This window comes from Pelmatolapia mariae, linkage group LG20, assembly GCF_036321145.2.
Source record: "Pelmatolapia mariae isolate MD_Pm_ZW linkage group LG20, Pm_UMD_F_2, whole genome shotgun sequence".
Taxonomy (NCBI): Eukaryota; Metazoa; Chordata; class Actinopteri; order Cichliformes; family Cichlidae; genus Pelmatolapia; species Pelmatolapia mariae.
The window spans coordinates 18,290,531-18,317,766 of NC_086244.1; the positions used below are offsets into that span (position 1 = coordinate 18,290,531).

Consider the following 27,236-nt stretch of genomic DNA (forward strand, 5'->3'; position numbering starts at 1 on the left):
CACTACTGAGCCTCCTTTTGACTTGTTTTAAGGACATTACATCAAAGTTGGATGAGCCTGTATTGTGTTTTACTGTGTTTCTATGATACTGTCAGAGCTGTGATAAACAGAACTTTGAAACGCCATATTCTATGAGGCTTCTTGCATCTACCTAAAGTCTATGCTGACACGACTGAAAATCCCATTAATTAAAATGTTCAATTCGTATATACTTGCAGTATAAATGAAATAAGCTCTAGTAATGTGTTATGTTACAGTCTTGAAAAGTTATGATTTATTTATTGGAATGAAACATTCCAATACATATCTTAAATAAATGTAAAAAAAAAAAAAATAAAGAAAAGAAAGAAAAAAGTTTAGAATCTGCTGTTTATCACGTTTTTAATAAATGGATGACATGATGGGTTCTCCCCCCTTTAAATCACATCCAATAAAAACGAAACGCGTGGCGCGCGTGGGAATTTACGGGAAATGGGACGAGCTAAAAGCTTAACTTCAAACTGCATAAGCTCCGTTTCACATTTCGTTTCCTTTACGTTAAGCTTACACAGGCTTAATTTTCCTGGACCGTTAGCCAAGACATGTAGAGGAGCACTATGGATGAAAGTCACAGCAGCTCGGACTCAGACCAAAGTCCGCCGAAGAAGTCCTCAGCAGCTGCTACAGCGTCAGACACGTATCTGAATGTACACTGTAAAATGTAATATTGTGTTTAATTAAAAATATTAAATAGGCTGAACTCAATTTTTATCAATTTGTTATTAGAACTCAATTTAAATAACTTACCAGTACTTTTTATGCAAAAACGCTGATAAACTCGATTAATTTGAGTTGTCCTAACTTAGAAAAACTAAGTAAGCTGGAAGTTTTGCTTCTCTGGGCCGAAGGATGAAAGATGTGTTTTGAAAATGCCACGTGACTACCGTCCTCCTCCCTCGCGGATCAGTCCGCATGTTCACGGTGCCAGCATTTGTTATGGAATATGTTGAGCAAACCCGGAGAAGCGTCAGCTCAAGAGACTATTGTTGTCATTACTTTGGATCTTTACCTGATACACTGACTTGGTGAGTAAATGTTTACTCTTATTCAAACTGATTTTGTGGCTTCTCTTAGTTTAGCACCAGGTTTAAAATCTTGCTAGCTAGTTAGTGTTAGCCTAGCATTGCTGCTGCCGCTGGGCTCATGTTACTTAAAAATTAACACCACAGCCTTAAAAACCTTACATAAAACTATGTCGGTGAAATTTTCTGTTGATCGTTTGAAATAAAAAAAGTGAGATAAGAGCCCAGACAAAATTCTTTGGGAGGTGCAGCCGTTAGGGGTGGGATAGGGTGTGGGGGGTGGATAACAGAGCTCTCCGAAAACGTGGAAGCACTTTTGCAAATATGTGATATTTTGATAAATTAAGTAGATATTTGAGCATTACACAGCTACGTTCTCGCCTGAAAATATCTTAAAAGGTTATTTTGTGATCCAGAAAGGGTAGTCTGGGGAAAAGGAGGATCGCATTTGTCGGCCACGGTTGTCGGAGCCTGTGCGTACTTGTAAGCGCGGCAATGGCGGAGGAGCGCGGCTAAAAAACTTATTACTTTTTCTGGGTCACAAAATAAACTTTTAAGATATTTTCGGGTGAGAATGTAGCTGTGTAAAGCTCAAATATCTGCTCGATTTATCAAGACATCACATATTTGCAAAAATGCTCCGACGTTTTCGGAGACGTCCATTTTTTTTATGCTTTGTGGCAGCTTTTGAACATCTGTGGCATCTATTAATGCCAAATCTAGCCTTTATTTAACAAAATAAGCAAACTCTATGTTACAGTGATTGCACAGCCATTAAGGATCAAATCAGTTTCTGAAAAATGTTCTGTTTTTTCTCCCTCTGCTTGCTTCTTACTGTCTTTGAGGCTCGGGACCAGCACTCCTGTTGTTGGACAGAAAGACATCAACTCAGTGGTAAGTATTTTGGTTTTCCAATATATTAGCAACTGTCAGTGACATTTATATTAATCAGGCAGAACTTTAATCATACTTTAGATCAGCCTGTTTTACTTATTGTTTTATTTGTGCTTTGGTTTGGGGAAGTTGTTTCTTTACTGATCTTTTCCTGTCTTCTGTTATTAGACTTGAGATATGACTGCACTATGCTGTTGCTGTGACTCCAGTTAATTCTACAAGACATGCTGTGTAAGTAAACAAACAACAACAGTTTGGTCTGCATTTCTTCAAACTTAGTTTAGAGGGTCTACACTGTATATAGTGAAGTCTGCAAGTTTTCTAACAGCAAAATTTGTTTTGTGCCCAAATCATTTTGCACATCATTAGAATGAAAGTTATTGCCCATGTTTGCATAGCCCTTTTTAAAATGATGCTTTCATGACATTATTGTGTGTTGGGTGGTGGTCAGGGCTATCCAGACTGACAATTGGGACATTGAATGTCACCTCTCCGGTGGGGAGGGAGCCTGAGATCGTCTAAATTTGAGTCTGTTTTATACCAAATGCAGAAAAAAAATGTTTTAAGAAAGCAATTAAGTTCATGTTCCAAAAATATGATTGTTTGCTTGCAGGACAACAGGAGAGATGAGTCCTCCGTCACAGATGGTGTGGTCAGTGAAGATGGTCGCCTGCAGGTTCAAGCTCATTGCATCTCCAACCCACATCCACTGCCACTGTACTTAAGGGAAGTTAAAGACTTTCTTCTGCACTTACATTTGGATCACCTCGATCCATGACAGTCATTCAGGCAGTAATGCCTGGACTGGAAACAAGCCATCCTTAAAATATTACAACATTCCAGCTCCTGTGTTGGAATGAAAAACAAATGTGTTGTTTAAATTAGAGACTGCACTTGTGACAGAACAACAAATATTTTATTTTGATTATATAAGTGAGTACAAAAACTTGTGGTAGGCCTAAACTTATTTTCAGAATAATTACATCTGAGACTTTGTTTCATTGTAAGATTATAACAGTGATGGCAACATAATTGTTTGTTGTTCAGCAGAACAGTGTCCAGTATGTTGGCTGTTGTACTTTGTTGTGTTTGAAAATAAAAGTTGGGCTCATTTTAACATCATTACAAAAATTGTTGTTAATTATTTTTAATCATATTCAGGTTACCACAAATTGTTTTTTCATTTAGTTGAACTTGAAATGTTTGTCAGTAGGTAAACAATTAGCATTGTACAGTCAGAAATATCAAGTTATTCTTAATACTGCAGACTTGCAATGTATAAGTTGTCCTAACAGTCATCCTAAGTAAGCTTTACTTAGTTTTTTTGAGGCAACGAGTTTCCATAATTTTTTTGAGTTCTGGGAACTAACAAGGCTGTACAGTGTACTCAAAATGAGTAAGTTGCCCTAAATTGGTCATCTTAAGTAAACTTGATCCAATTTTTTTGAGTTCTGGGAACAAATGAGCTTGTACAGAGTACTCAAAATAAATAAGTTGTCCTAACTTAGTCATTTTTAGCTAAGCTTTACTCAATTTTTTTGAGGCAACGAGTTTCCATAATTTTTTTGAGTTCTGGGAACTAATTAGATTTTACAGTGTAGACGTAAGAGTCCATTAAAGTTAAAGTTAAATGCATTTAGAATATATTTAGATATAAAAATTAAATTTATTTAGCAATCAGCAATTATTGTTTTTAATGTCACAGTTCCAAACCTCCTCCTTTATCCGGGCTTGGGATCGGAAAAAGTGACCCGAAATAGGCACTTTGGCGGAGTTACTGTTTTATTTGTGTGTGTGTGTGTGTTTTTAAGTAGTTTTAAACCTCGTGATCTACAAAAAGTAACAGTAAAAGAAGAACTGACTGCGTTACAGTCACGGTGGGAGGAGCGGCTTCGCTCATGCGCAATTCATTTGCAGTTTAGACGCTTAAGGGTGAACATCTCCTGCTCTGGGGGTGACTACTGCGCGAGGACTATCAGCCGCCTGTGAGCTCTTTGGCACGGGCGAGGTGCTCACGGCAGCACCCGCTGTTTATTGAGACTAAGAGCGATACGTGCTTTCACGTCAAAAGTCGTCATAAGTCTCCAATAACACCAGCAAAAGTCGCCAGATTTGTCGCTAGTTGCCTTTTTGAACAAAATGTCGCCAAGGTCAAAGTGAAGGAAGACGTTCTCTTCCATGGAACTGATGGCATAGGAATAACCTGTGATTCATTCCCCTTTTTGAATCAGCAGAGTGGGAACAAGGAAGCAGTGTTACAGTCTTGCATACCTCTCTGCAGCTTCTCGTCTTCTGTCATCCCCCCCAAACCCCATCACCAAAGACACTGTATCTGCTCCCAGACCATCAAAAAACAAACCAAAAATAAGCAAAAACATGATTTAAACATAAAAAAATCACAGAGGAAAGGAGAAAGAACAATATAGCATCCTCAGCTGCACCAAAAAAGAAAAACTGTTAAATTTAGATTATTAAACATTAGGTCTCTTTCTTCCAAGTCAAGCTTAGTAAATTATTTAAGAATTGATCAACATATTGATTTTTTTCTGGCTTACAAATTTAGTTTAAATGAGTCATACCTGATATACTGAGTCATATGAACTGTCAGAATTCTCAATGCACAGGCCAAGAAGGGAGAGTGGCAGCAATCTTCCTTTTCAGCTTATGAATTAACCACAGAACCAGACAGTTTAAATTCATTTAAACGCCTAACCCTTAGCTATATCCACCCTGATTGGAAAACTTCTCTAAAACTTATCTATCATCCATTACTCTGGATGGGGTTATGTTGGGCTCCAAAGACTCCGTGAGGAATCTTGGAGTTGTTTTTGACCAGGATATGTCCTTCAATGTGCATACTAAATAAATATGTAGGACTACTACTAGGACTGCTGTCCCTCCTTGGCCAAGTTCTGTTGGGCTCAGGGAGGGGCAGCCCTTTAATATTATTATTGATTTTCCCTTTGATAATATTGTTGGGGATTTCCTTTTAATATTACCTTGCAATATAAAATCACCTTGATGCAATTGTTGTTGTGAATTGGTGCTATATAAATAAAAGTGAATTGAATTATCTTATGGCACTGACCACAAAAGAAACTGCACTGATTCCAGTGATTACATCGAATCGTTGAGTTAAATGTTTTAAAACCTCTTTTTAAAAACCTAGATTTCTGTTCTTCTTTCTTTCTGTTTTAAGGTCCTGGAGGAGATCTTCCTAAATGTTCCTCCCCATCAGGTGATTTATGTTTGTCGGTTAGTGTGCAGTCAATGGAAGGAAGCAGCTGACAATAACTCTTTGTGGGAAAAAAAAGGTGTAGAAGAGAAGGATATTCCATCAATAATGTTTCCAAAAAACAAGACTGGAAGTTGTTTTACTTCTTGTCCAAGAAGAGAAGAAATCTCCTCAAAAATCCAAACGGAGCAGGTAAGAACCCACAAAACGAGTTTTACTTAACAAGGTGGTGTGATCAATCTTAATAAATGCAAAACCTTTAAATTCTCATTACGGCTTATTTTATTTATTTACTTATTTTGTAGAAAGACTAAACAGCTGGGAGATCTTGAGAAATGGTGGTGATAGATGGGTTGCTAAGGAAATTAGGCAACCACATCCAGATGAAACAATCAAAGCAAACTTTGTGACCTCTTTTGAGTGAGTATTTAACAGTTCTGATGCATCTGGACAATTAATCCTGCTTTATTAATGTGTGTGTGTACATTATGTAGCATGAAAACCATTTTTGTTTCCCACAGAATGTGCATAAAGTCACATCTGATTGACTTGGAGAAGGAAGGTTACAGTCCATCTGTTATGGATCATGCCCAACCAGATATCAGAATATCTGATTGGTGAGAATAAACATGGGGTCTTTAACAGACTGATTATTAATAACTAATCGTATTAAAGAAAAGTAGATGTAAGCAAAATGATTGACTGTGGAGACCATTTGAATACAGTCCGCGAGGAATGTTTCCAGTCCCTTGTTGAATTTATGCCATGAAAAATTAAGGGCATTTCTGAGTGGCCAGTGAGTGGAACTGTTCATAAGTAAGGCCATGTTCCATATAAAATGGGAAATGTCATTGGATAAAAATGAAAAGCACATGAAAATACCACTAATGTAAAAAAAAAAAAATACCAAAAAAATCTATTTCTCAACCTAAGTACTATGTAATTATCAGTTTTTGTGTCATTAGAGGTTTTTGAGGTTTAAATATTAAACATATGGCTCACCAGGCAGAGTTTATACTCATAAAATTAAGTCTAAGATGAACTGATTATTAATATATGTTTGTGTATCAAATATGGTGTAGATTAAAAAAAAAGTATTCTTGATTTTTTTCATTGTATTGTGTTATTGATTTAGGATTCTTACACGTTTCGACTGTGGCGGCAGTTATGATATCTGGGTAGAGTTGCTGGATCAAAACAAGCAGCTTATTGAGATCTTTTCACCTGAGACTATTTACCGTGGCGCGGGACGTGAAGAATGGAAACAGGTATGACAACAAAACGCTTGCATGAAAACCCAAGGACAACTTTTGTCTGACTGATCATTTGTTTTTCAGATTACCCATGTGTTTCATAAATATGGACCAGGAGTGAGATACATTCGATTTACCCATGGAGGGAAGGATTTAAGGTGGTGGAAAGGACATTTTGGAATTCACATTACTGGCAGCTCTGTTGAGTTATTTCCAAGACTGGACACATAGACTACACATGTAGTCGGTGGGATTCATTTAACATGTGCTTACTAACTTTCTCTGAAATTATACTAATCATGTTTAATTTATTTAACCTGCTTTTAATTTAGATGTTTTTGCATCTTAAACCAACAAAATGGGTAAAACAGTTTTTTGACTATATTGACTTATTATATTATATTGACAGTTAGCATCATATTTTGACAGTTTGCCTACAATTGCACATTATCTTCTTACATCTTACTTATCATCCATTCATGTTTCTGGAGCTATGATTAATGTATGTGCACAAGGTTTGGAATAGAAAGTTTTGTATATGTGTGTGTATATCATCTTGAGACGTTTTGGTGCAATGAGAAGCATGACTTAATGTAGATCTTAAAAGCTATTACCTGTATACCCTGGTTTGAGAAAGTGTTTGCCCCTTCCTGATTGAGCATGAACCGCCTTTTTAAGGTTATGCCACAATCGGATTGAAATTAGTACTTTAACTAGGCCACTCCAAAGTGTTCATTTTGTTGTTGTTGTTGTTGTTGTTGTTTTTTAAGCCATTCTGAGGTGAACTTGCTGGTGTATTTTGGATCATTGTCCTGCTGCAGAACCCAAGTGTGCTTTAGGTTGAGGTCATGAATGGATGGCAGGAGATTCTCCTTCAGGATGTTTTGGGAAATAGATGTTTTGGTAAATTCATGGTTCCATTTACCACACCAAGCCTTCCAGGTCCTGAGGCAGCTAAACAGCCCCAGACCATTAAACTACCACCACTGTATTTTCTTGTTGTTTTTCCGTTGTGATTTCTTGTTGTTTCTTTATGGAAATGCTGTATTTCCTTTATGCCAGATGTAATGGGACACCTGAAATTTTCAGGCATTTATGAAAACATCTACTAATTCAGTTTAACTGAACCAGGAGCCAATTACTTCCACTGAGTGATTGGTTTGCTTTAGACTGTCTACACAGCTATTGGGGACAAAACCTGTCCTTTTGGCTTTATATGAGGTTTCTGTCAAATAATGTGCAAATATGATTTCTATACGATTTATGTTTGTATTCCGTTACACATATGAGATGACTGAGCATCCAGTGATTTAACCCTTTCACGTATAGTGGTCACTGCAGCTATTCAAAGGCTGTTTTCTTGTATTTGTGTCAGTGTTGTTTGTATACTTGCACATAAACCGCTACACTGGACACTGATGTGTCACTCCATACCCTGCCACCCACTGGTTGTTTAATGTTGCTATACCTGTATGACATGCTTCGTTGTAATTATTGTTATTTCACCCTGTCATGCATGAATTATGACAACCTCAATCAGGATTTGTTTTCTTAAGTATTTTATTCATCTTTTCATGCCTAAAGATGAATAAAATACTTATGAAAAAATGATGAGGTGGATGATGATTGAGGTTGTCATAATTCATGTATGAAAGGGTTAATGTGTACCTTGACTTGCTTGTCTGGCAGTGTGACTTAGTTTACATTATTGCTACAGCCCTAAACCAAACCTATGCATTTGCCTTAAAGATACCTGCCTTTTGTACTTTCCATTTTGTAGTGTGAGAACTGGAAATGATAATGTGAGCTTAAATGTTAACACATTAAACCATATACTGTATTCATGAAAGTGTATTGTTGTGCTTTACAGTTACTTTGTACCATGTCTTTTATTCCCCCACCACTGTACATGTGTAAATCTAAACAGGCTTGTAGAAAACATTTGAAACATTCTTCATGTAATGTAGCCACAGTGACTACAAACTCCACAATGGGGGATCTCTAACATCACCATATTTTTGTGCTGAGGTTGGTTAAATACCAAAGAGCTATTGCAATTCCTGAAAAAAAAAATACAGCTTTGCTCTCAGGCTTTTCAAAGGTTGTATCTGACCTTTCCTTCATATATGTTAAAACTTGGATGAGAACATATTTGTAGTTGCATGAAGGCGTCAGTGGGTGATCTCATTATTTGAGGCAATAATGCCAGAATAAGTGATAGTTTGGTACCAGGATAACACAAAAGCCAGCGCCTGACCTCTCAGATTGTGAGGGTTTATCTGAATTCTATTGTAATACTTTAGAAGTGTTATTTGGCTCACCAACAATAGAACTATGTTTGCATTGACCTGTTGTGCCTTATTGATAATAAAAATTTGTATTGAAAAATGACTGAATAATCTGCTTTGATATCTTTGGTATTTCAAACGTATGTATGTGTAACTATAGGCAGGTTCTCAAGTTTGAACCATCTAAATAACATGACAAAATGAAATATTGAAAGTAGGATTTAATAATAATAATACTGCTTTATTGTGAACCTTTATTACAAACAAAAATACAGTCCCAACTTTATTGTGAAATTGAAAAAAAATAAGAGAGAAATATATTCTGGTTAATGTGATTTCAGCTAAGGTTCTTTCAGTCTTTCATCAGTGACATACAAATTTTCAGTCAATAAGTTATGAGTTACTTTCACTATATTTACAAATTAAATTCAAGCCCACAATCTAGGAATGGATAGTCAAAGGCAATAATTATCAGTTAAGTAATTTAATAACTTCCACAGGATCTCAACCTGTTAATGGTGCTGCAGTTTACAATATAGGTCACTGGCCAAGCATTAGGAGTAGTTACACTTCCACAAAGTTTAACTTTACCATCTGTTGATGATCGCTGAGGACATACATTGTCTCCTTGATGCTTGTCAGAAAAAGCAAATGACTGGGATATAGTTGTACTCAAACTCATAGTAACAGTGAAATAGATTTTCCACTTTTATCAGACCGAAGATAAAAACATACCCAGAAGTTCCATATTTCTTTAGGTTTCTTACATTTACCTTAAGACTATGTTGAGAAGATTAAGTGGAGCTTTCCCTAAACAAGCATTTTATGACATTAGCAGGATTTACACTATGTTGCTACTGCAGACACCTAAGTAGTAAATCAATGCAAATTTATAACTTTAAGGGATTTTATTAAAGCTCTATTTTATAGGACTCTTGAAACAGGAGCTCTATAAAAAATATCTTTGCATAATCACTTCTTTTGCAAGAAAACCTCTGCAAAGATAACGTGGCCAAACCAAAACATTACTTCCAAGTGTTCCTTAGAGTTTTCTTAAGTGTCAGCATTCAGTGTTCACATTGTGTACAAAATTTCAATGGCATCAAATTATGACAAAGTGTATCAGTCTTACACAAAATATGTTTTAAGGTTAAGTATGTGAGAAGGCTAATATTTAAAAATATCTCAACTTATAGTGGAATGTGCTTGTGCAGAAAACCTCTTCAGTACTGTTAACCTAGATTTGGAAACTGGTGTGAAGACTGCGACGAAACTTAGAGCAGAACACATTTACGTCTTTTCTTAGGTTCAGGTGGCTCCAGGGCAGCCAGTATTGCCTCATCAAACACATTCTTTAATCCTTTCTGTGGAAACAAAACATTAATATTCAAAACAGAGCCATTTTCTGGAAATATGCGAGCGCAAAAGAAAGCTGAGTAAAAATGGAGCATGGCAATCAAAATTTTCATTTATTGAAATAACATTATACAAGTCTCTCCTCATGATCAAGTTGTCTTAAAGACAAAAGCCTGTGAAAATTTTGATGCTGCAGTAGAAAAAAAAAAAGAAGAGATATTACTGTCAAAGACAGTAGCATTGATGCTTAAATAGGGTACAACGGATGAGCTCAATGCTGATGTAAGGGAATGTTTGCTTAAAAAAACAACAACAACAAAAAACCCCAACAAAAACAAAAACAACCCGCCACCCCTCAAAGACATGTCAGGTTACACAGACTTGTCCGCAAGGTGAAGAACTAAAGATTGGCACCATCGTCATTAGGCAGCATGGACAATTATTGAGATTAGTTGAAAAGAAAGCACACATGAAACAAAGGAAAAAGGTTAATGGGTACAGAGGTTTAAAGTTTGAAAGAGCATGGGGGTTATTTTAGTAACAGACATTTGTTTACAATGAATGAGCAGCACACGATTGAGAGGCAAAGCAAGATTCGAGAAGACATCAGAACAAGCAGCATTTTCTCTTTCTCTGAGTTTCGGGGGGCTCTAAAGCAGCTAGGATAGCCTCATCAAATACGTTCTTCAATCCCCGCTACAGCAAGAGGAAAAGGAGGAAGAAAGACAGGTACACAGTGTTAGATGGGAGTTTTTAGGTAAGTGGTGTTAGCAAAACATAAAGCAAAGCACTTCTACCCATGTTAAGAGATTGCATTCAGAAACATGCTTGTTACAGCAGTTTTTAGTGTATTGTGTAATGAGAGATCTTACCTGTGTTAGAGCAGAGCACTCAACATATTTGACTGCCTTAAGGTCACGAGCCAGCTTTTCTGCTGTCTCAGGAGTGATTGGCTTTTGTTTGTTCTTGGCTAACTTCTCAACTGTAGACGGGTCATCACGCAAGTCAATCTGAGTGCCTACCAACAGGAACGGGGTCTTGGGACAGTGGTGAGTTATCTCAGGAACCCACTGGTGGGGAGAAAACAAAATAAACTCATCAAAAACAGGGATTTACAGATTATTTCACATGACTGACAGAAAATGCACTGCATTTTCATAAACTTTTCTATTATTGGAGGACCACAGAGAAAAATAAACCCACAAACCAACCAGATATTTCTAAAACTCCTAAAATTAAAATAGGCACTTTCAATTTCTCCATTATTTTTACAAGGGGTCGTCACATTTTAATTTGGTCCACATTTTGACTTGGCATAGATTTTACACCTGCTGTTAAAGCCCCATTTATCCAGGCTTAGAACCAGCGGTAAGAGTACAGTAGTTTTAGACACCCTAAGGCTGGGTTTTGTGTCTTCAGAAGAGAATGTGTTAACAAAACCATATTATCTTAATTTTTTACATAACATGTATGGCTGAATTACATACTACAATAGATTGTAAAAGATTTAAAAAAAAAATACAGTATTGAAATCACAGCACAATATTATAACCTAGTTCACTGACAGAAAAAAACGAAAGAGAACATGTGAAACACAGAGAGAAAAAAAACAAACAAAACATGCATACATTAGGTATATATTTGCATACTTCACATTTCATTAAAATTAGTGCGTGTGAGTGAGCTGCATGTGTATGAACGTGTTGTGAGGTTATGTGGAAATGTGAGGCTCTATTCAGTCCAAATTGATATTATTTACAGGATATAGCAATAGGTTAAAAAAAAAAAAAATCACAATAATAAAACTAGAACCATCACTACTATTGCTAAACTATTCTCGTCATAACCTTGGACACCACGGATGGCTCAGGATGATCCTCATTAGAAGTAGCCATGGTGGCTCAGAAAGGGTCAATAATGGCCAGGGTCCAGCAGTGTTTCTGCTCTGTGTGCAATTAATTTTTCTTTTATCTTTAAAGTTATTGCATATTGTTTACAATTCTACTTATCTAGACCAGTTAAAGTTGTTTTGGGCCGCCCTCACATCCTATGGAGGGAGGCCACTACATGAGGGGAAGAGGTATTGGTCTAGTGGGTTGTTGGTGAATCCATATCAGTGACTTGGCATTTCTCCCCACAAAACCTGTTCCAAAGTGATCAAAGTATAAATTATCCAGCAACTGAGAAATGAAAGAAAGAGAGAAAAAAAGAAATGGGAGGGAGCAGCAAGAGTTGTCTGGTTCTCGAAACAAACAAACAAAAAAACCAAAACAACCCCCCCCCAACCTCTTTTATTAGGACCATTATCTGTGGTAACCTGATCTGCTTTTAGAGTGAGGCAACACAGACAATAACAACCTTTCTTCCTTCATTTTTTAAAGTAACTTAACTCAATAAAAGAACTCATAAAAATAACCCAAACTGTATTTAGAACCGTTGTCTTTGTCTTCATTATCACCATTTCATGTTCTTTACTATTTTGACCATTTTCGAATTTCTCAGGTTACAGAGTTTCAATAACAAAAAAAAAAAAATCTGTATCTAGAATAAAATCATATACCTTTTCTTTAACATTCTCAAACGAGGAAGGTGAAACAACTGAGAAACACACTAAGAAGACATCAGTCTGCGGGTAGCTTAGAGGTCGTAACCGGTCATAATCCTCCTGACCTAAGGAGAGACCACACACATACACATAAATAAATAATTTACCAAGAGACAGACTAAATAAAACTAACACATTTAATTAAAAGTGGAACTAAAATGAATTGTACCTGCAGTGTCAAATAAGCCAAGGGTGTATGGTTCACCCCCAATCATTACAGTTACTGCATAGTTGTCAAACACCTGTAATAGAATAAGTTACATGTCAGAATATATTGAACCACGATGCACATTGAAGTGAAAACATTTTTTTTGTTGAAAACTTACTGTTGGTACATATTCTGAGGGGAATTTATTGGTGGTGTATGAAATCAACAGACAGGTTTTTCCCACTGCTCCATCACCCACCACCACACACTTGATAGTCTGCATCTTTGTGCTTTCTGAAGCTGCTGGCAATCACGTTTATCACGTTACCTGCAAGGAGAAGGAGGTGATAACTGACGAAGGTTAGGCCAATATTCAATATTTTAGACACCTAGAGACAATGTTAAGCTATTCAAATGCTCTGTCGTATCCACTGCGAATAACTTCTTAATGAGACGATGGAACCCAAGTGGAACAGCGGAGTTTTCTAGAATTAAACAGCTAAGAGTCACACCCAGCTATCAACAACATTGTCTGAAGGCTAACGTTAGCTAATGACTTGCTTACTCGTTTAATTACCTTACCACGTTTAGTGTATGTAAACAAGTTTTTAGATTAGTCACAACATGTGGCGATAACTACTTAAATAATTACTGGCAACTGAATCATGTTTGCGCATCATTTAGCAAACTCTGCTAACGCAATGCTAACTTGTTAGCTAGTTTAGCAGCCAGTCGCATAACGTAAGGGTGTAAACAAACGCTCCATTAGTTTCTATGAGGTCAATATAGGAAAGCGTAGTTCACAAACAAAATCAGACGACTGCACAACTTCACAAGATGCCAGTTACATGTTTTAGCTACGTACCCGTGTCCCTCTTGTGTCACTGCTAGCTAACGTAAGCAGTCTGTTTCGCCGGGCGTTGGCACCAGCGAGCAACAACTTGGTACAGCCAGTCTGCGAGTAGCGACTTCCACTACGACTTTCAAGCGAGACGGAATAATACCGGACAACAGTTTCAAAGTAAAACATTTACATGTTGCTACAAAACCCATTCATTGTAAAAGCTAGTTCTCTAAACCTGAAAGTAACATTTTTATTCTAAGGCGTTTTCTTTGTATATAGGTTTAATATCATGCACGAACTCTTTTGCATGACGCTTCAAACGTTCCTTTCTGTGCTTTTACACTGAAACGTGACTTCCTCTCACGTTGTTAAGTATCTTGAGACGAGATTAAGCGCGAGGTTCATGCTGCAGAAGTTATGATGTCATCTTCTTAAATTCCTCTCACCTTGCATCCCCTCCTGGAGGTAAACACGGCACAGTATCCGAATGACTTCATAAGATTTACATGCGATTGTGATATGCGTATGAATAAGAAGATTATTATATTTAATTAGCATCGATTTTGCTACGAAAATTGGAAATCAGAGCAGTGATTTATTGAAATTTCTTGAAACATACATGAAAATACAGAAATAATGGCAAAACTGAGGTTCTGCAACACCAGTGAGCTTGAAAGTCAATATTTGATATGTCCACCTTTATTCTTCAACACAGCATCAACTCTTTAAGGCAAGCATTCTTACAGTTTCTTTAACCAGCCTTCGTGAATAGTTTTCTAGGCTTGTTGAAGGGCATTTAAAGCTCTTCTTTGTTGGCTGTTGCCAATCAGATGCTTTGGTGCCCAGTTGTTGTGCAGTTCGTTAGACCTCAGCCTTTTTTTCGAGTTTCCCTTCCACAAGAATGACTCCTTGACACAAACCCTTCCACTGAGAACATTTCTGATGAGGCTGAAAGTCCAGATGCATTTCTCAGGTCCTGTACCAAGTCTTGGCTATGTTTTTTTTTTCTCATTTTGTAAGAAAAATAATCTCAGATACTGTTCATCTGCTGTTGATTTTTTGTTTTTGTTTTTAAGATACAGTTAACAAATTTGCCAAGTTACAATTTTATGCCTTTTAAAATGAGTCATCCTAAAGAAAAGATATTTGAATAAATTACTTGCTTACCAGGCTACTGGTAAGCAAGTAATTTATTTTAGTTACTAGTAACTAAGTATCTAGCAATACAACCTAAAATTGGTTCTTTGCTATGTTGTGTGTTATGTGCAGAGGTGGGAAAAGTACAGATACTAGTGTTAACAGTACTCCAGTATGAGTTGAACTGCTGATTCTGTCACTTAAAAGATGTTACCGCCTTTATGCTCGCTCGTCTTATGCTGAAGTACTGCAGCTGCAGTTTATGGGATGTTGTGCCAAAAAATAAATAAATAAAAACACCATCCCCCTTTAACCCCGGACTATGGCACACACAGATTTTTGTATCTTTCATCTCTTTTTATGCCGCATCTCCTGGTGACTAATACGCAAACATAACTGCCTTTCACATGTTACTGTTCAGGCTCAAATCAGTTTGAAGTTTAAAGGCTTGCAGTGTTGTAAAATAATAACTCCTCTCAAATGTTAAACCAAAAGTAATGAGTCTGTTTTGAAAATGTAAAGAGCATAAAGTACAGATATTTGTTTAAAATGTAGGGGGTAAAAGTAAAAAATTGTTAGTAAAATCAATACTCAAGTAATGTACAGATACTTGAAAATTCTACTTAAGTACAATAACAAAGTATTTGTACTTTGTTGCTTCACACCTCTGGTTATGTGTAGACCCAACACTGGTTCAGCCCTTGAGTTCAAAGCCTTTTTTTATTCTCGAATGAGCCATATGTCAGTGTTTAAGTGGCTTATCAAACAAAACAAAAAAAAGGATTCCTCTGAAAATAAGTGAAAAAACAGCTAATTTCTGAATTGGAACTTTGAAAGACCCTTGGAAAGCCTGGCTTTTGCTATTGGTTAAGACTTTAAGCAATAACATGGAATTTAAAAAACATTTAGGAGAAAATAGGAGAAAGCGGGTCCTTGGAAACAGAATAAAATGAAACAAGGGGTGGCTGAAAACTTGTGTACAGTACTGTAGGTGTGTTGTATTAAACCAGTGATTCTCAAACTGTGGTATGCGTACCACTGGTGGTACGTGGGCTCCCTCTAGTGGTACGCAAGAAGTCTCCCCCAAAAATGTAAGATTAAATAATATACCATGTTCTGATTGAGGGATTTCTGAAAAATTAAAATGTACAGTTTTGCTATCACTTCCAAAATAAATGAAGACAGAAATCAAAACAGTTTTTTACGGTTACTGAAGTTGGGCTAGCTGTTATATAATGATGTGCTACGTGGTGGGTGGCTACACAGTCGTGATTAGAATATTATGAACACAGTGAAGCTGGAGGATGAATGCTAACTTTTTTCCACTCGTTAAAGTTAACGCGATGGTTCCCGATGGTTAGGGACAAATGCAATCACATGGCAGGATGCTGTAAACGGACCAAACTTCAGTCAGGAGAACAACTGAGATAATCGAACCATGATACGAGGTTAGTCATTAATATATTGCTGCATGGGCTGGGCTGTAGTTACATCGTAAGGTTTTAAAAACTGAGCTTTAAAATGAATAGTGGTGATAAAAACTGAGAGAGGCCGACAGTGATCACTAACTTTTTAGGGGCTTGTTCAGAATAAATGGAACAAAATACAAAGCATTAAAACATGTTAAAAACAGGAAGCAGGGTTTGTCACGTCATCACTTAAAGACCGGATATCCCACCTGCTGTGAATGTTTTAATGCAGTACAGTTGTTATTATTATCACTTGTCACACCCTGTTTGTGACAATTAAAATAAATAACATTCATATAAGAAATAAAATTGTCTCGTGTAAACTGTATATGCTGTTAAATAGGCCTATACTACTGTACTATAATGTGGGTCATAAGGGTGGTACTTTAAGAGCCATATATTTTATAAGGTGGTACTCATTGTGAAAGTTTGAGAACCACTGCATTAAACAATTTCTTAATGTATTTCTTGTCTCGAAACTGTACTCACATTCCCACATGCGCACTGAAATAGCTATTGGGTCTGGGTTATACCTCCTAGAAGACTAAAATGAAATGTTTCACCTAAACCTTATAGTCTGTTTTTACATATGAAGGGAATGGTGTTTTTTCTTCTCTCATGACAGAAATTATTTTACACAAACAGCTGGAAGAGCACAGGTGTGAATAATGATATTAATCAGACAGCTTTAGTGCTATGGTGCTGATATTTTGAATACTGACTTACTTTTACATTGACATAGCTACTGGAACGTGTGACAAATACCTGATATCTGCAGTTAAAAAGGTTTCAGAGATGTTGTTGTCCACCCCCACCTGCACGAGGGACACAATATCAAAGGCAACACATATTGCAGCACAGCGAGAGAATAAATGATTCAATGCCTCTGAGATAAACTGAACATTATATTTTTCTATAAAATAAGATTAAATGCAGGGTTATTGAATTAGATTGTATAGGGGTGTAATGGCAATGAACAACAGTCATAGATGTTCAACGTCTTACAGCCATTACTACCAGGGTAATCAAATCTGCTTGACAATGATCACTAATCATCACTGCTTCTCTTTGTGTGCATAATATGGAAAAATTTTGAGGAATTTCAGTGTAATCCACTTTTGATTATCACTTTAACAAGTTTACATAAATTAACTTGGATAGTAACTCTACATTTCAGCTCCAGGTAACCTGTTAGAAACTATTATGTATTACTGAGGGCAAGAAGCAAAAGTCAAGCAAGCGTGAAACTATATTATTGCAATCCTCAAATAACTTTAGAGAGATCCTAATGATCCAACCTACTTATTGTGAGAGTTTTGACTTTTAGAAGGAGCTCCTCACAATAGTTCACCTTGTGTTTGAATATGAAGAAATTTTTATTCCACATGGTTTTCAGATCTCTGGAGTGCAATATTGACAGAAATCTTAGATATCAGAGATTCATTGCAAAGAGAATAACAATCACCGTGTCCGCCCATATGAGATCTGCAAATAAATTAATTGAAAGCCAAGGGCCCTCTAGGATTTGGGGCTGTTAATTTTAAGCTGATAGGATATTCAATAGTTGAGCCTAAAGTTATCTTAGGCACTGACATTAAAATGAATGACATTTAAATCATTTAAATACTTAGAAAAAACAAAAGAGTCTGAAAGCCTCTTTTTCATTTGGTTTATTTTCAGCTCAGGTCACACATTGAATGAACATCCACCGGTAGAATAGTTTTAGTAGGATTTTGTTAATACCAATTTACCCATTTTTCTTTTTTAAAATTATGACAGTGTAAGACTTTAATTTATTAAAGTATAAGTTCTGAGGGTAAAATGGTTGTCATAGTCATATTTTCCTTGCAGTCTTTATTCTCCATACAGCGATATGTGCTGATGCCAAACAACACAGCATTAAAATAAAGAGAATCCAACGTAGAGTCACCCACGAACTAGATAAAAAAAAAAAAAATTATACGTACTATTATCTGTTACTATTTTTGTACTGGACAGATGATTATGTTTACCACTACATATAAAGAGTTGATGATGATATAGTAAACAGTTTAATATCCTTACACTCTTCTCACCTTTTTTCATCTTGAATTGGAGTAATTTGTGTGCTGGTGGTTGGGGTTGTCACTGTGGATAAGAAGACTTTGCGTTAAAAGTCAGTAAATGATATTCATGATATTAATACTGACTTTCCCCTTATAATTGCATTAGAAAGCAGTTCAGAGCGTTATCAGGTGTTTTCAACAGATGTTGAGAACAAGAAATAATCTGACATCTAATAATAACATAATATCTTATAAGCTAATGGAAATAATGAGAAATAACAATTACATTTGAAAGTGGAAAAATTCAAACATTAGAAATGACCGTTTTTACAATATAGCTTTTGTTAAAGTTTAATCATCTTTTATATACAAGTTTCTGGCATTTTCTGCTCCAAATGACAAGCAGTGTAATTTAAAAGGTGTTCTCAGACTCATATGCTTATAGTTAGAAGCACTTATAAAAAAAATCAAAGGTACAACTTGTGGTTGGGTTATATTTCGCTGTGGTGGAGCAACATTAAAAAAAACACCACAACTATGATCAGTCTTTGATTAAGATGTTGATAAATTGTCAGTGTCTCAGATGAATATAGATAGTCATCTAGATTTGAAAATTATAAGAATCTTACTCAGAAACTTACTTGGTCGTTCAGATCACAAACAACATGATTGTGAGGCAAACAATGTGTTGTTTAACTAGTTTAGCCAAAAGGTTCAGATAACACTCGAGCTGGCCTTTCTAGAGTAGTAATAGATTGCATTTACAACTTTAAAGTTTGGTGATTATTCTGTGCAATCAAAGAAAGAAACTACTGAATCAGCAATAGCACATCTGATGATAAAGTGTCTTAAGCTGAAGTTTACCTGCTTGGGAGACGAGGAGGCTGACACCAGTAAAGATATTTCTTCCAGAAGTCGCGATGACACACCAGTACTTATCTTCGTCACTTTGTCTGATAGATGTCATAGTCACACTGAACACTCCTGCTTCCTTATCATCAGCAATGAAGGTTCTGTTGTTAGAACGCTTCTTTGGTGTCTTTACCACTATCCTGCAAAACTCATATATCTTTCCTTTGCACCAGTACTTTGTGTTTTCTTTGTACTGAAGGTCATACTGACAAGGCACCGTTACAGACCCTCTGTTTGTTGCTTTTACCACCTCTGGAGCTGAAAGCAGAAGTGATTCCGCTGCATGCTGTATTATCCACAACAACAAACAGAAAGCTGGCCCTGCAAAATCCAAAACCATTTAACATCACATGTTAATCAGATAACTTTGCAATTGAAGAAAAAAATGGCAAGGCAAGGCAAGTACTTTTGACAGATTACCATTAAATAGGCAGACAAATGTTCCAGAGGTCCTCATGGTCGTTATGAAAAGTTAAAGGGTAAGAAAACACCAGCTATGCAACTTCTCCTTTGGTCTTGCGCAGTAATGTCATACTGTGTCATACTCTCCCATTGCTCAAAATACCACAGCCAAATGACAGGAAATTCTTGACATCACGATAAACAAGGACACAGGACTAGGCAACAACAGGCAACAACGCAAAAGAAAGAATGTTTGAATGAAGGGCAAGTTTTCATCTGTATTAGTCCCTTAAATGGAAGGGTCACTGAAGAAAAAGTCAGAGTTGATTAAAGTAATCACCTTCATTTTTTATCCTGCTGGAATTCTTAAGATGCTTTTTAGTGTGCCCATACCCAATATGTATGAGAGTTTTAGCAATGTGAGTGTCTAAGTTGTAGAATAAAACTGAGGTACAGGGGGGCAGGAGGGGACAAAGGAGGAATGCCTCCCCTGCACCTCAGTGATGCACCTGTACCTAAAGGCCTTGCATGTGTGATGGTGGGATGGTGTGGGAGGAGGGATTCAATTGAGGATGGGGAGGAAAGGTTGTTAATCCCATACTGTATAATTAATCTGTCAAATGGAATAAAGTCTGTTCCTTCAAATATATGTTTCAAGTATTTAATTCCTTTACAACTCCAATCTGGGAAGTTAATCATATTATTGTTCTGTTGTATGTCAGGGTTGTTCCAAATGGGTGTAGGTTTGGATGTGATTAATGAAGACCCAGTCATTTTTAGAAATGCCCACCATGCTGTCAGAGAGGAGCTGATATTGACACTTTTAAAGCATATATGTTGTTTGATGTTTAAACTAATGAATTGTAGGTCAGAAATCTCTATAATATTGCATTGTGCCTGTTCTACGTCTAGCTAGGGCTCATCTGACAGGGTATGTTTTAACCATCCTGAGATGACTTGTAGCCTGTTGGCTAAGAAGTACTGTTTAAGTTAGGCAGATCTAGTCCTCCTTTATCCTTGGTCCTTGTAGAGTTTTTAAGCTGATGTGTGGGGGTTTATCTTTCCAAAGGAATTTAAAAATAGAAGATTCAAGAGATCTAAATCTGTCTGGTGGTGGTTTACTTGGGATCATTGAGAATAAATAATTGATTCTTGGCAAGACCATAATTTTCATTGAAGCAACCCTTCCCATGAGTGATATGGGTACCGATTTCCATCTAGCCAGATCATTTTATGCCCTTAATCACTATTTCCTCCCGATTTGCTGCTCCTAGTGGTTCGATTAAAAACTGCAAACAGTGAAGGGTAGAGTGGGCGTCCCTGCCTTGTGCCTCTCTGGTGACAGAAGCTGGAGGATGTTTGGTCATTTGTCCTGACGCATGCTGTTGGAGAATTATATAATACTTTTAACCAGTTTATAAAAGACTTTCCAAAACCAAATATTTGAAAGCTGTAAATAAAAAATTTCCAGTGTTTTTACTACATGAATGGTCTATCAAATTAAGTAATCTATGTGTATTTGTTGATGAGTGCCTACCTTTTCTGAAACCAGTTTGGTCGGGATGCATTATGAGGGGGCATTATCTTCTCTAATCTTTTTGAGAGAGCTTTGCAGATTATTTTAAGGTCAACATTATTAACTGTTTTTTTTTTTTTTTTTTAAAATAATGGACGATAGCTGGTGAGAAATACAGGGTCGTTGCCTAGTTTTAGCAGGAGACTAATGTTGGCAGAATTCATATTTAGTGGTAGTCTGACATTTTCCTTGATTTCCTGCAACATTCTGTGGAATAATGGTACCAGATTTGTCCAGAAATTCTGCTGGAAATCCATCTGCACCTGGATCCTTCTTATTGGGCATACTTTTCAGGGCTTCCTGCAGTTCAGTTGATGTAAATCCAGTGCTATTGCTTGACTGTCTGGTAATTTTGGAAGGGATACGTTGTCAAGAAACTTATCAATTTTGTTTTTTGATGGGTTTACCTGAGGTGGATATAAAGTTCTGTAAAAGTCTCTAAAAGTATTGTTTATTCTTTCAGGGTGATATAATGTGTTCCTGGATAAGTCTTTAACGGCACATATAGTTGTTTTTTTCTTTCTTTATTTTGAACTGGTTAGCTAGAAATTGAACATGTTCAAAATTTTGCAAGTTAAGTCTTTGTACTAAGAATTGTGTGTGCATTTTTTTAACTAATAATTTCATTGAATTCTAGTTTTGTTTGTCATATTTTCTTCAATATTTCCTGTTCCTGGAAGGACAATTAGGCTTCTTCTAAAGATTTGATGATTTCGTATAATTTCTGAATATGTTTGTTTTCTCTTTTTATATGATGAGAATTAAATAATTTTACCTCTCATCACAGCTTTCCCTGCTTCCCAGAGAACAGATGCTGATGTTCCAGGCAGGTCACTACAGTCTAAATATAAAGCCCACTCTTTTTAAAAATATTTAATAAAATCTTCATCTTTAAGCAATGATGTATTAAATCTCCTTTACTTGGTGGAATGATCTTCTTATGTTTATTATTATTCATAATTATGATATATTATGAATTAAAGATAGAGGAGCATGATCACTGACAGCTATAGGGTGTATCTCAGTGTCTGAAGTGTCACTCAACAGTGAGTTGCTGACTAGGAAATAATCCAGACAAGAGTAGGAGTTATGAACATTTGAGATGAAAGTATATTCCTTACGGCCGGGGTGAAGGGAACGCCATGCGTCGCAAAGTCCGGAATTCCTCATGTACTGTTTAACTATATTTGTGAACAGCCAGTTGTGCTGAGTTCCTGCTGTATTGAGCCTGTCCATTTCTTCATTTAGTCCAAAGTTGAGGTAGCCCCCAAGAACAAGTGAGCAATCTAGGTGTTCACTAAAAATAGCATGGAAGAATGAGGGGTCATCAACATTTGGGCCATATATACTTACAATACATAACTTTTTGTTAAGTATAGATAATTTAATTAGGAATCTTAGCTAGGTTAGGTAGGAATCTTAGGTAGATCGAGAAGGTAGATTAGGAATATACCTTCTCGATCTTCTTCATCTGGCTGCTCCCTTTAGGAGTGGCCACAGCAGATCATCTCACTCCGTCTCACCATCTCAATTTTCAGTTCAATTTAATTTTATGTCTAAAGTGCTAAATCACAACAAGAGTTGCCTTGAAGTGCTTTATATTAGCATTGTAGGGTAAAGACCCTACAATAATACAAACATAATACAATAATACGAATCCCCAGTAATTTCCTGTGTCACACCACCAACCCTCTGCATGTCCTCCTTCACTACATCCATGAATACAGTGTCATCTGCAAACATTATAGTCCACAAACTCCTCTCTAACCTCATCTGTTAATCTGGCCACCTCACAAACATAAATGGGCTTCCTGATGGTTTCCTAATGTAATCACACCACCGCTTTAAACCCATCTGTCACTCTGACCACACAGCCTAACACTGTCCTCATATAGTTGTCTCAATATCCTAATGTCATGCAGTACCATAGTTCCTCTTATATTACCCTTATTTCTAGAGACCTACACATTGATTCACTGCTTTACTCTATGCCTTTAAGGGCTCTCTATCTATCATGCACACACTCACACTTTTAGGATCAAACCAACAACCATCAGGTTGGTAGCTGGAAGGCTCTAACTACTGAGTCACAGCTGCTGTAGGACATGGCAAGTAAATAAGAAAACATGGCAACAGAATGTAACAGTGAGAAAAGCCTTCATTTTGCAATGTATGAGGAAGAGATTTTTGTTTGACAGTCAAGTAAAGAAAGATTTTGTCACTGCTGTGTACTCTCCTGCCAGTAAGTAGTTGTATAGTCTTCGGTTGCTTTAGTTTTTGTTTAGTATCCTTGTCCTGCTGAATGATGAACTGCTGTCCAATATGTTTTATGTGTTTGGCTGAATCTGAGCACACAGACTGCTCTCATATAATTCTGCATTCATCGTGTTGCTTCTGTCAGCAGTGAGATCATCAATAAATGCCAGTGGGGGCCAGCTACATTGGCAGCCATACGGCCAAACCCTAACAGAAACTCGACCATGTTTGACAGATAACAGAGTATGCTTTGGGCCATGAGGTATTTTGTGTTTTTTTTTTACCCTCTCCATTTTCCTGATCATTTTCAATTCAATTCAGTTTTGTTTTATTTATACTGCAATGTTCTTTATATTCTAAGGTAGACCATAAAATAATACAACAGAGAAAAACCCAACAATCATATGACCCCCTATGAGCAAGTGGAAAGGAAAAACTCCTTTTTAACAGGTAGAAACCTCCAGCAGGGAGGGGCGGTCATTTGCTGTGACCGGTTGAGGTGAGCGGAGGAAGACAGGACAAAAAACATACTGTGGAAGACAGCCGGAGATTAATAATAACTAATGATTAAATGAAGAGAGCTGTATAAACACATTATGACTGGAAAAGGTGGCTGAAGAAAATACTCAGTGCATCATGGGAATCTCCCAGGAGTCTAAGGGAATCCTCCCTTAGTTGCAGCGTAACTAAGGGAGGATTCAGAGTCATGTGATCCAGCCCTACCTATATGCTTTAGCAAAAAGGAAAGTTTTAAGGTTAATCATAGAAGTAGAGACGGTGTCTGTCTCCCGAATTCAAATTGGGAATCTGGTAAGCATTTTTGATCAAATGAAGGCTTTTCAGGGAGTTTTTAGGACATCCCGATAATAACAAATTACAGTAGTCCAGCCTTGAAGTAATAAATGCATGAACTAATTATTGGCGTCACTCCGAGACAGGATGTTACTCATTGTAGAGATATTGCGCAAATGGAACAAAGAAGTCCCACATATGTCTTTATCATGTGCACTGAAGGAAATATCCTGTTCATAAATCACTCCAAGAATTATCACACTGTTCTAAGATAAATATTTATAAGATTTTTATGGCCAAGTACAATAACCTCAGTTTTATCAGAATTTTTGTCTCTTAAAAGTGGTTAAAAGTTTTTTTTTTCCCTTCACCATCAAAATGTATTTCAGTTGTCCAATATTTTGTGCTCCATGGTTTACCAGCTTATTTACCATTTTCCAATGTTTTGTGGGGGGTTTATGTGTGTTTTTTTGTTTTGTTTTGTTTTTTTAGAACACACTCAGCTGTTTCTTTTGGCCAAACAGCTCACCTTGATAACCCTGTGATAGATTAATGCTTTCCTCATTATTGTCTCCAACATTTTTAAAATTTACTGAGCTTCTTTTATATGAAGTAACAGCTTAGTAACCAAATGTTCTTCTACTTGTACTTGTTTCAAAAAGAAATACTTAAAGATACACCTACTCAAAAGCCTTCTACTAAAAGAAAAAGAAATCCATTTATCTAGATGCTTACAGTGTGAACTGTTTTCAGAGTGCTGTATATTAATTGTTTGTGAGATTCAGTTTTCTGGGACTTTATACTTTATGGAAACAAAAGAGAAGAACTGTGGCCTCTGCATATAAACTCTGGTCGGTCTGTTGATTTAAAATAAAAGTGCTGTAAATAATTTCTGTTGCTTTATTTCCATATGTAAGTTAAATTACCTGGGGTAAACCATGCAAAGCAATGGACAGAGCACAAGAGAGTTGAACAAGAGAGTGCAGGCAGGGTGGAGTGGGTGGAGACGAATATTAAGGGTGATTAGTAATAGAAGGATAGCAGCAAGAGCAAACAGGGAAGTTTAAAAGATGTCAGTGAGATCTGATACGATTTATCAGACGATTTGGAGATGCTGGCATTAACAAAAAGACAGGAGGCTGAGTCAGAGGTGGCAGAGTTAAAAATGCTAAGGTTTTTGTTGGGAGTGACCAGATCTATCCATCCATCTATCTGTCTTGCTCTTAATGATTTTTATGTTCATGTAAAGCATCACAAATCTGCCTTTTATTATTTGTCATCTCTTTGGAATGAGTGTCTAACATTTCATCCTTTTTCTGAGAAATTCAGAAGGGGTACTTTAAGCCGATTTATTCCAACAGTAGGTGGCACTAAATATCAGCCTGTCACACCACATAATGTACAGACTGATTTCCTAATCCAGTTGTTTTCTTCGTCTCTAACAACAGTCTGCTGCATAGCCTCATCAGACTTTCTCAAATCTTTAAAATTATTTTGAAGATATGAATTGCTGTGGGACAAACAAAATTATCCTTCCTCCCATTGCTTCACATATATTGCATTTGTATGGTTTTCCTCAGGCTTTTATTCCTCTAATTTGGTTCCTTGCCATTTTGTACCATTATACATTCTAATAGCTCAGTAATGATGGAACTGATGCCAGTATTATAATAAAAAATCACACTTACAGTTTCCTTTTATGGGCTTCAATATTTTATGTACCCATTACATTTGTACTGTAGAACTTTAGTGGACTTGATAGTTTGATTATTCATGTTGAAGGGAAGATTATTTTTAATATTTTGATTTGTTATTATGTATTTTACGTGTAGCAAATAACAAATTGCCTTTCAATAGTATCTAAAGGTATGAAAAATTAACAGAGCTATTTTTTCAGGTTAGAGCTTTGCCCACACAAACAAACTTCTTCAGAGCCCCGATCTCAACATAAGACAAATGTGACAACATGCTAAACACTGATATATCACATTGTATATTATGCCTCATAATAAAAAATCAAACTGTTAATACAAAACCTTTTGTGAGGAAGCTTTAATGATGCTATTTTGGGTTAACACTTAGGTAGTTAAGGTCAGCCTACAAAAAACAGAACTATCCCGTTGCATGCATGTGCCTGTGACTAAATTAGCAGTGTGGTTGCAACACCCATGTGCACATCTGTTTCTGAAAACCCTTAGCTACATAAATTTAATGTATAACACAGAGTCATTTCTACCAGATACAAAGAAACTCATTTCAGGTTTGTGAATATTTAAGATATTTGAGTTATATTTTTGTGAAGAAATGCATAATGTATGTGTATAATATATGACAAATTGGTCTTTGACTTATACCCCAAGGTAAGAATTCTCAAGTAGACTACTAAATTAACTCTTCTGAACTGACAAAATGCCCTTAGCGACAGCTTAAACTGGATTGTTTTTCACTTGTAACCAAAAAATCAGTATATAAATGAAACATCCTACTCTCAGCCTGCTTGACATTTGTTTGACCTTTGGCTTTTTGCAGCTACATCAGCAAATTGTTTTGGAAATTCAAGTGGGACTACTTCTGCTTTGAGGCTCTTGTTTCAGCCAAGGTGCTTTCCACTGACAGCAGCTCTTTAAAAATGATATAAACAGTTAAAGATATAGAGGGTTATTATAATAGAAGCTGAAATGACTAGATAAGGTCTCCATTTACCCTGGGAATGCTCTGGATTGAATGCAAATCATTCTTTATGACATATCATGACCCTTCTTTAGGCGTGATTAGAGTTGTCAAACATATTTATCATCACATATCTGCAACCTAAATAGGTTTTCAAAGGCAATTTTGTCTGTTGTTTGTGTGAGTTGACTCTTAATGTTCTCTGTCACTGCTCAACACTGACATAAAATTTACAGCATGACACAAAGGCATATTTCATATCATTAATCCCTGCACTTTCGCAAAATCGTAAA

General features: G+C 36.5%; 2 protein-coding genes, 1 long non-coding RNA gene and 1 pseudogene across 4 annotated transcripts; 2 read left to right on the forward strand and 2 right to left on the reverse strand.

Annotated features, from left to right (window-relative positions):
* The first annotated feature begins 889 nt into the window (after nt 1–889).
* LOC134619150 (uncharacterized) lies at nt 890–3,072 on the forward strand. Its single transcript, XR_010091966.1, has 3 exons — nt 890–1,064; nt 1,907–1,955; nt 2,124–3,072. It is a non-coding gene; the product is annotated as an uncharacterized LOC134619150 (long non-coding RNA).
* A 1,668-nt stretch (nt 3,073–4,740) lies between these two features.
* LOC134619221 (F-box only protein 6-like) lies at nt 4,741–6,674 on the forward strand (annotated as a pseudogene).
* A 2,277-nt stretch (nt 6,675–8,951) lies between these two features.
* Nucleotides 8,952–13,833, reverse strand: LOC134618214 (cell division control protein 42 homolog). 2 transcript variants are annotated; one of them, XM_063463481.1, is made up of 6 exons: nt 13,706–13,833; nt 13,019–13,168; nt 12,862–12,934; nt 12,648–12,757; nt 10,960–11,157; nt 8,952–10,095 (listed from the first exon to the last, which is right to left on the reverse strand). In XM_063463481.1, exons 2-6 carry the CDS (start codon nt 13,121–13,123, stop codon nt 10,006–10,008), a joined length of 576 nt encoding a protein of 191 aa, XP_063319551.1. In that variant the 5' UTR covers nt 13,124–13,168; nt 13,706–13,833; the 3' UTR covers nt 8,952–10,005. The 2 variants fall into 2 exon arrangements, with proteins under 2 accessions (XP_063319551.1, XP_063319550.1); XM_063463480.1 differs by lacking the exon at nt 8,952–10,095 and adding an exon at nt 10,128–10,783.
* Nucleotides 13,834–18,002: 4,169 nt separating this feature from the next.
* LOC134619532 (CMRF35-like molecule 3) lies at nt 18,003–19,759 on the reverse strand. The gene is made up of 4 exons (XM_063465405.1): nt 19,668–19,759; nt 19,200–19,568; nt 18,366–18,417; nt 18,003–18,227 (listed from the first exon to the last, which is right to left on the reverse strand). The coding sequence occupies exons 1-4, from the start codon at nt 19,702–19,704 to the stop codon at nt 18,125–18,127; spliced, it is 561 nt and encodes a 186-aa protein (XP_063321475.1). The 5' UTR covers nt 19,705–19,759; the 3' UTR covers nt 18,003–18,124.
* Nucleotides 19,760–27,236: the final 7,477 nt, after the last annotated feature.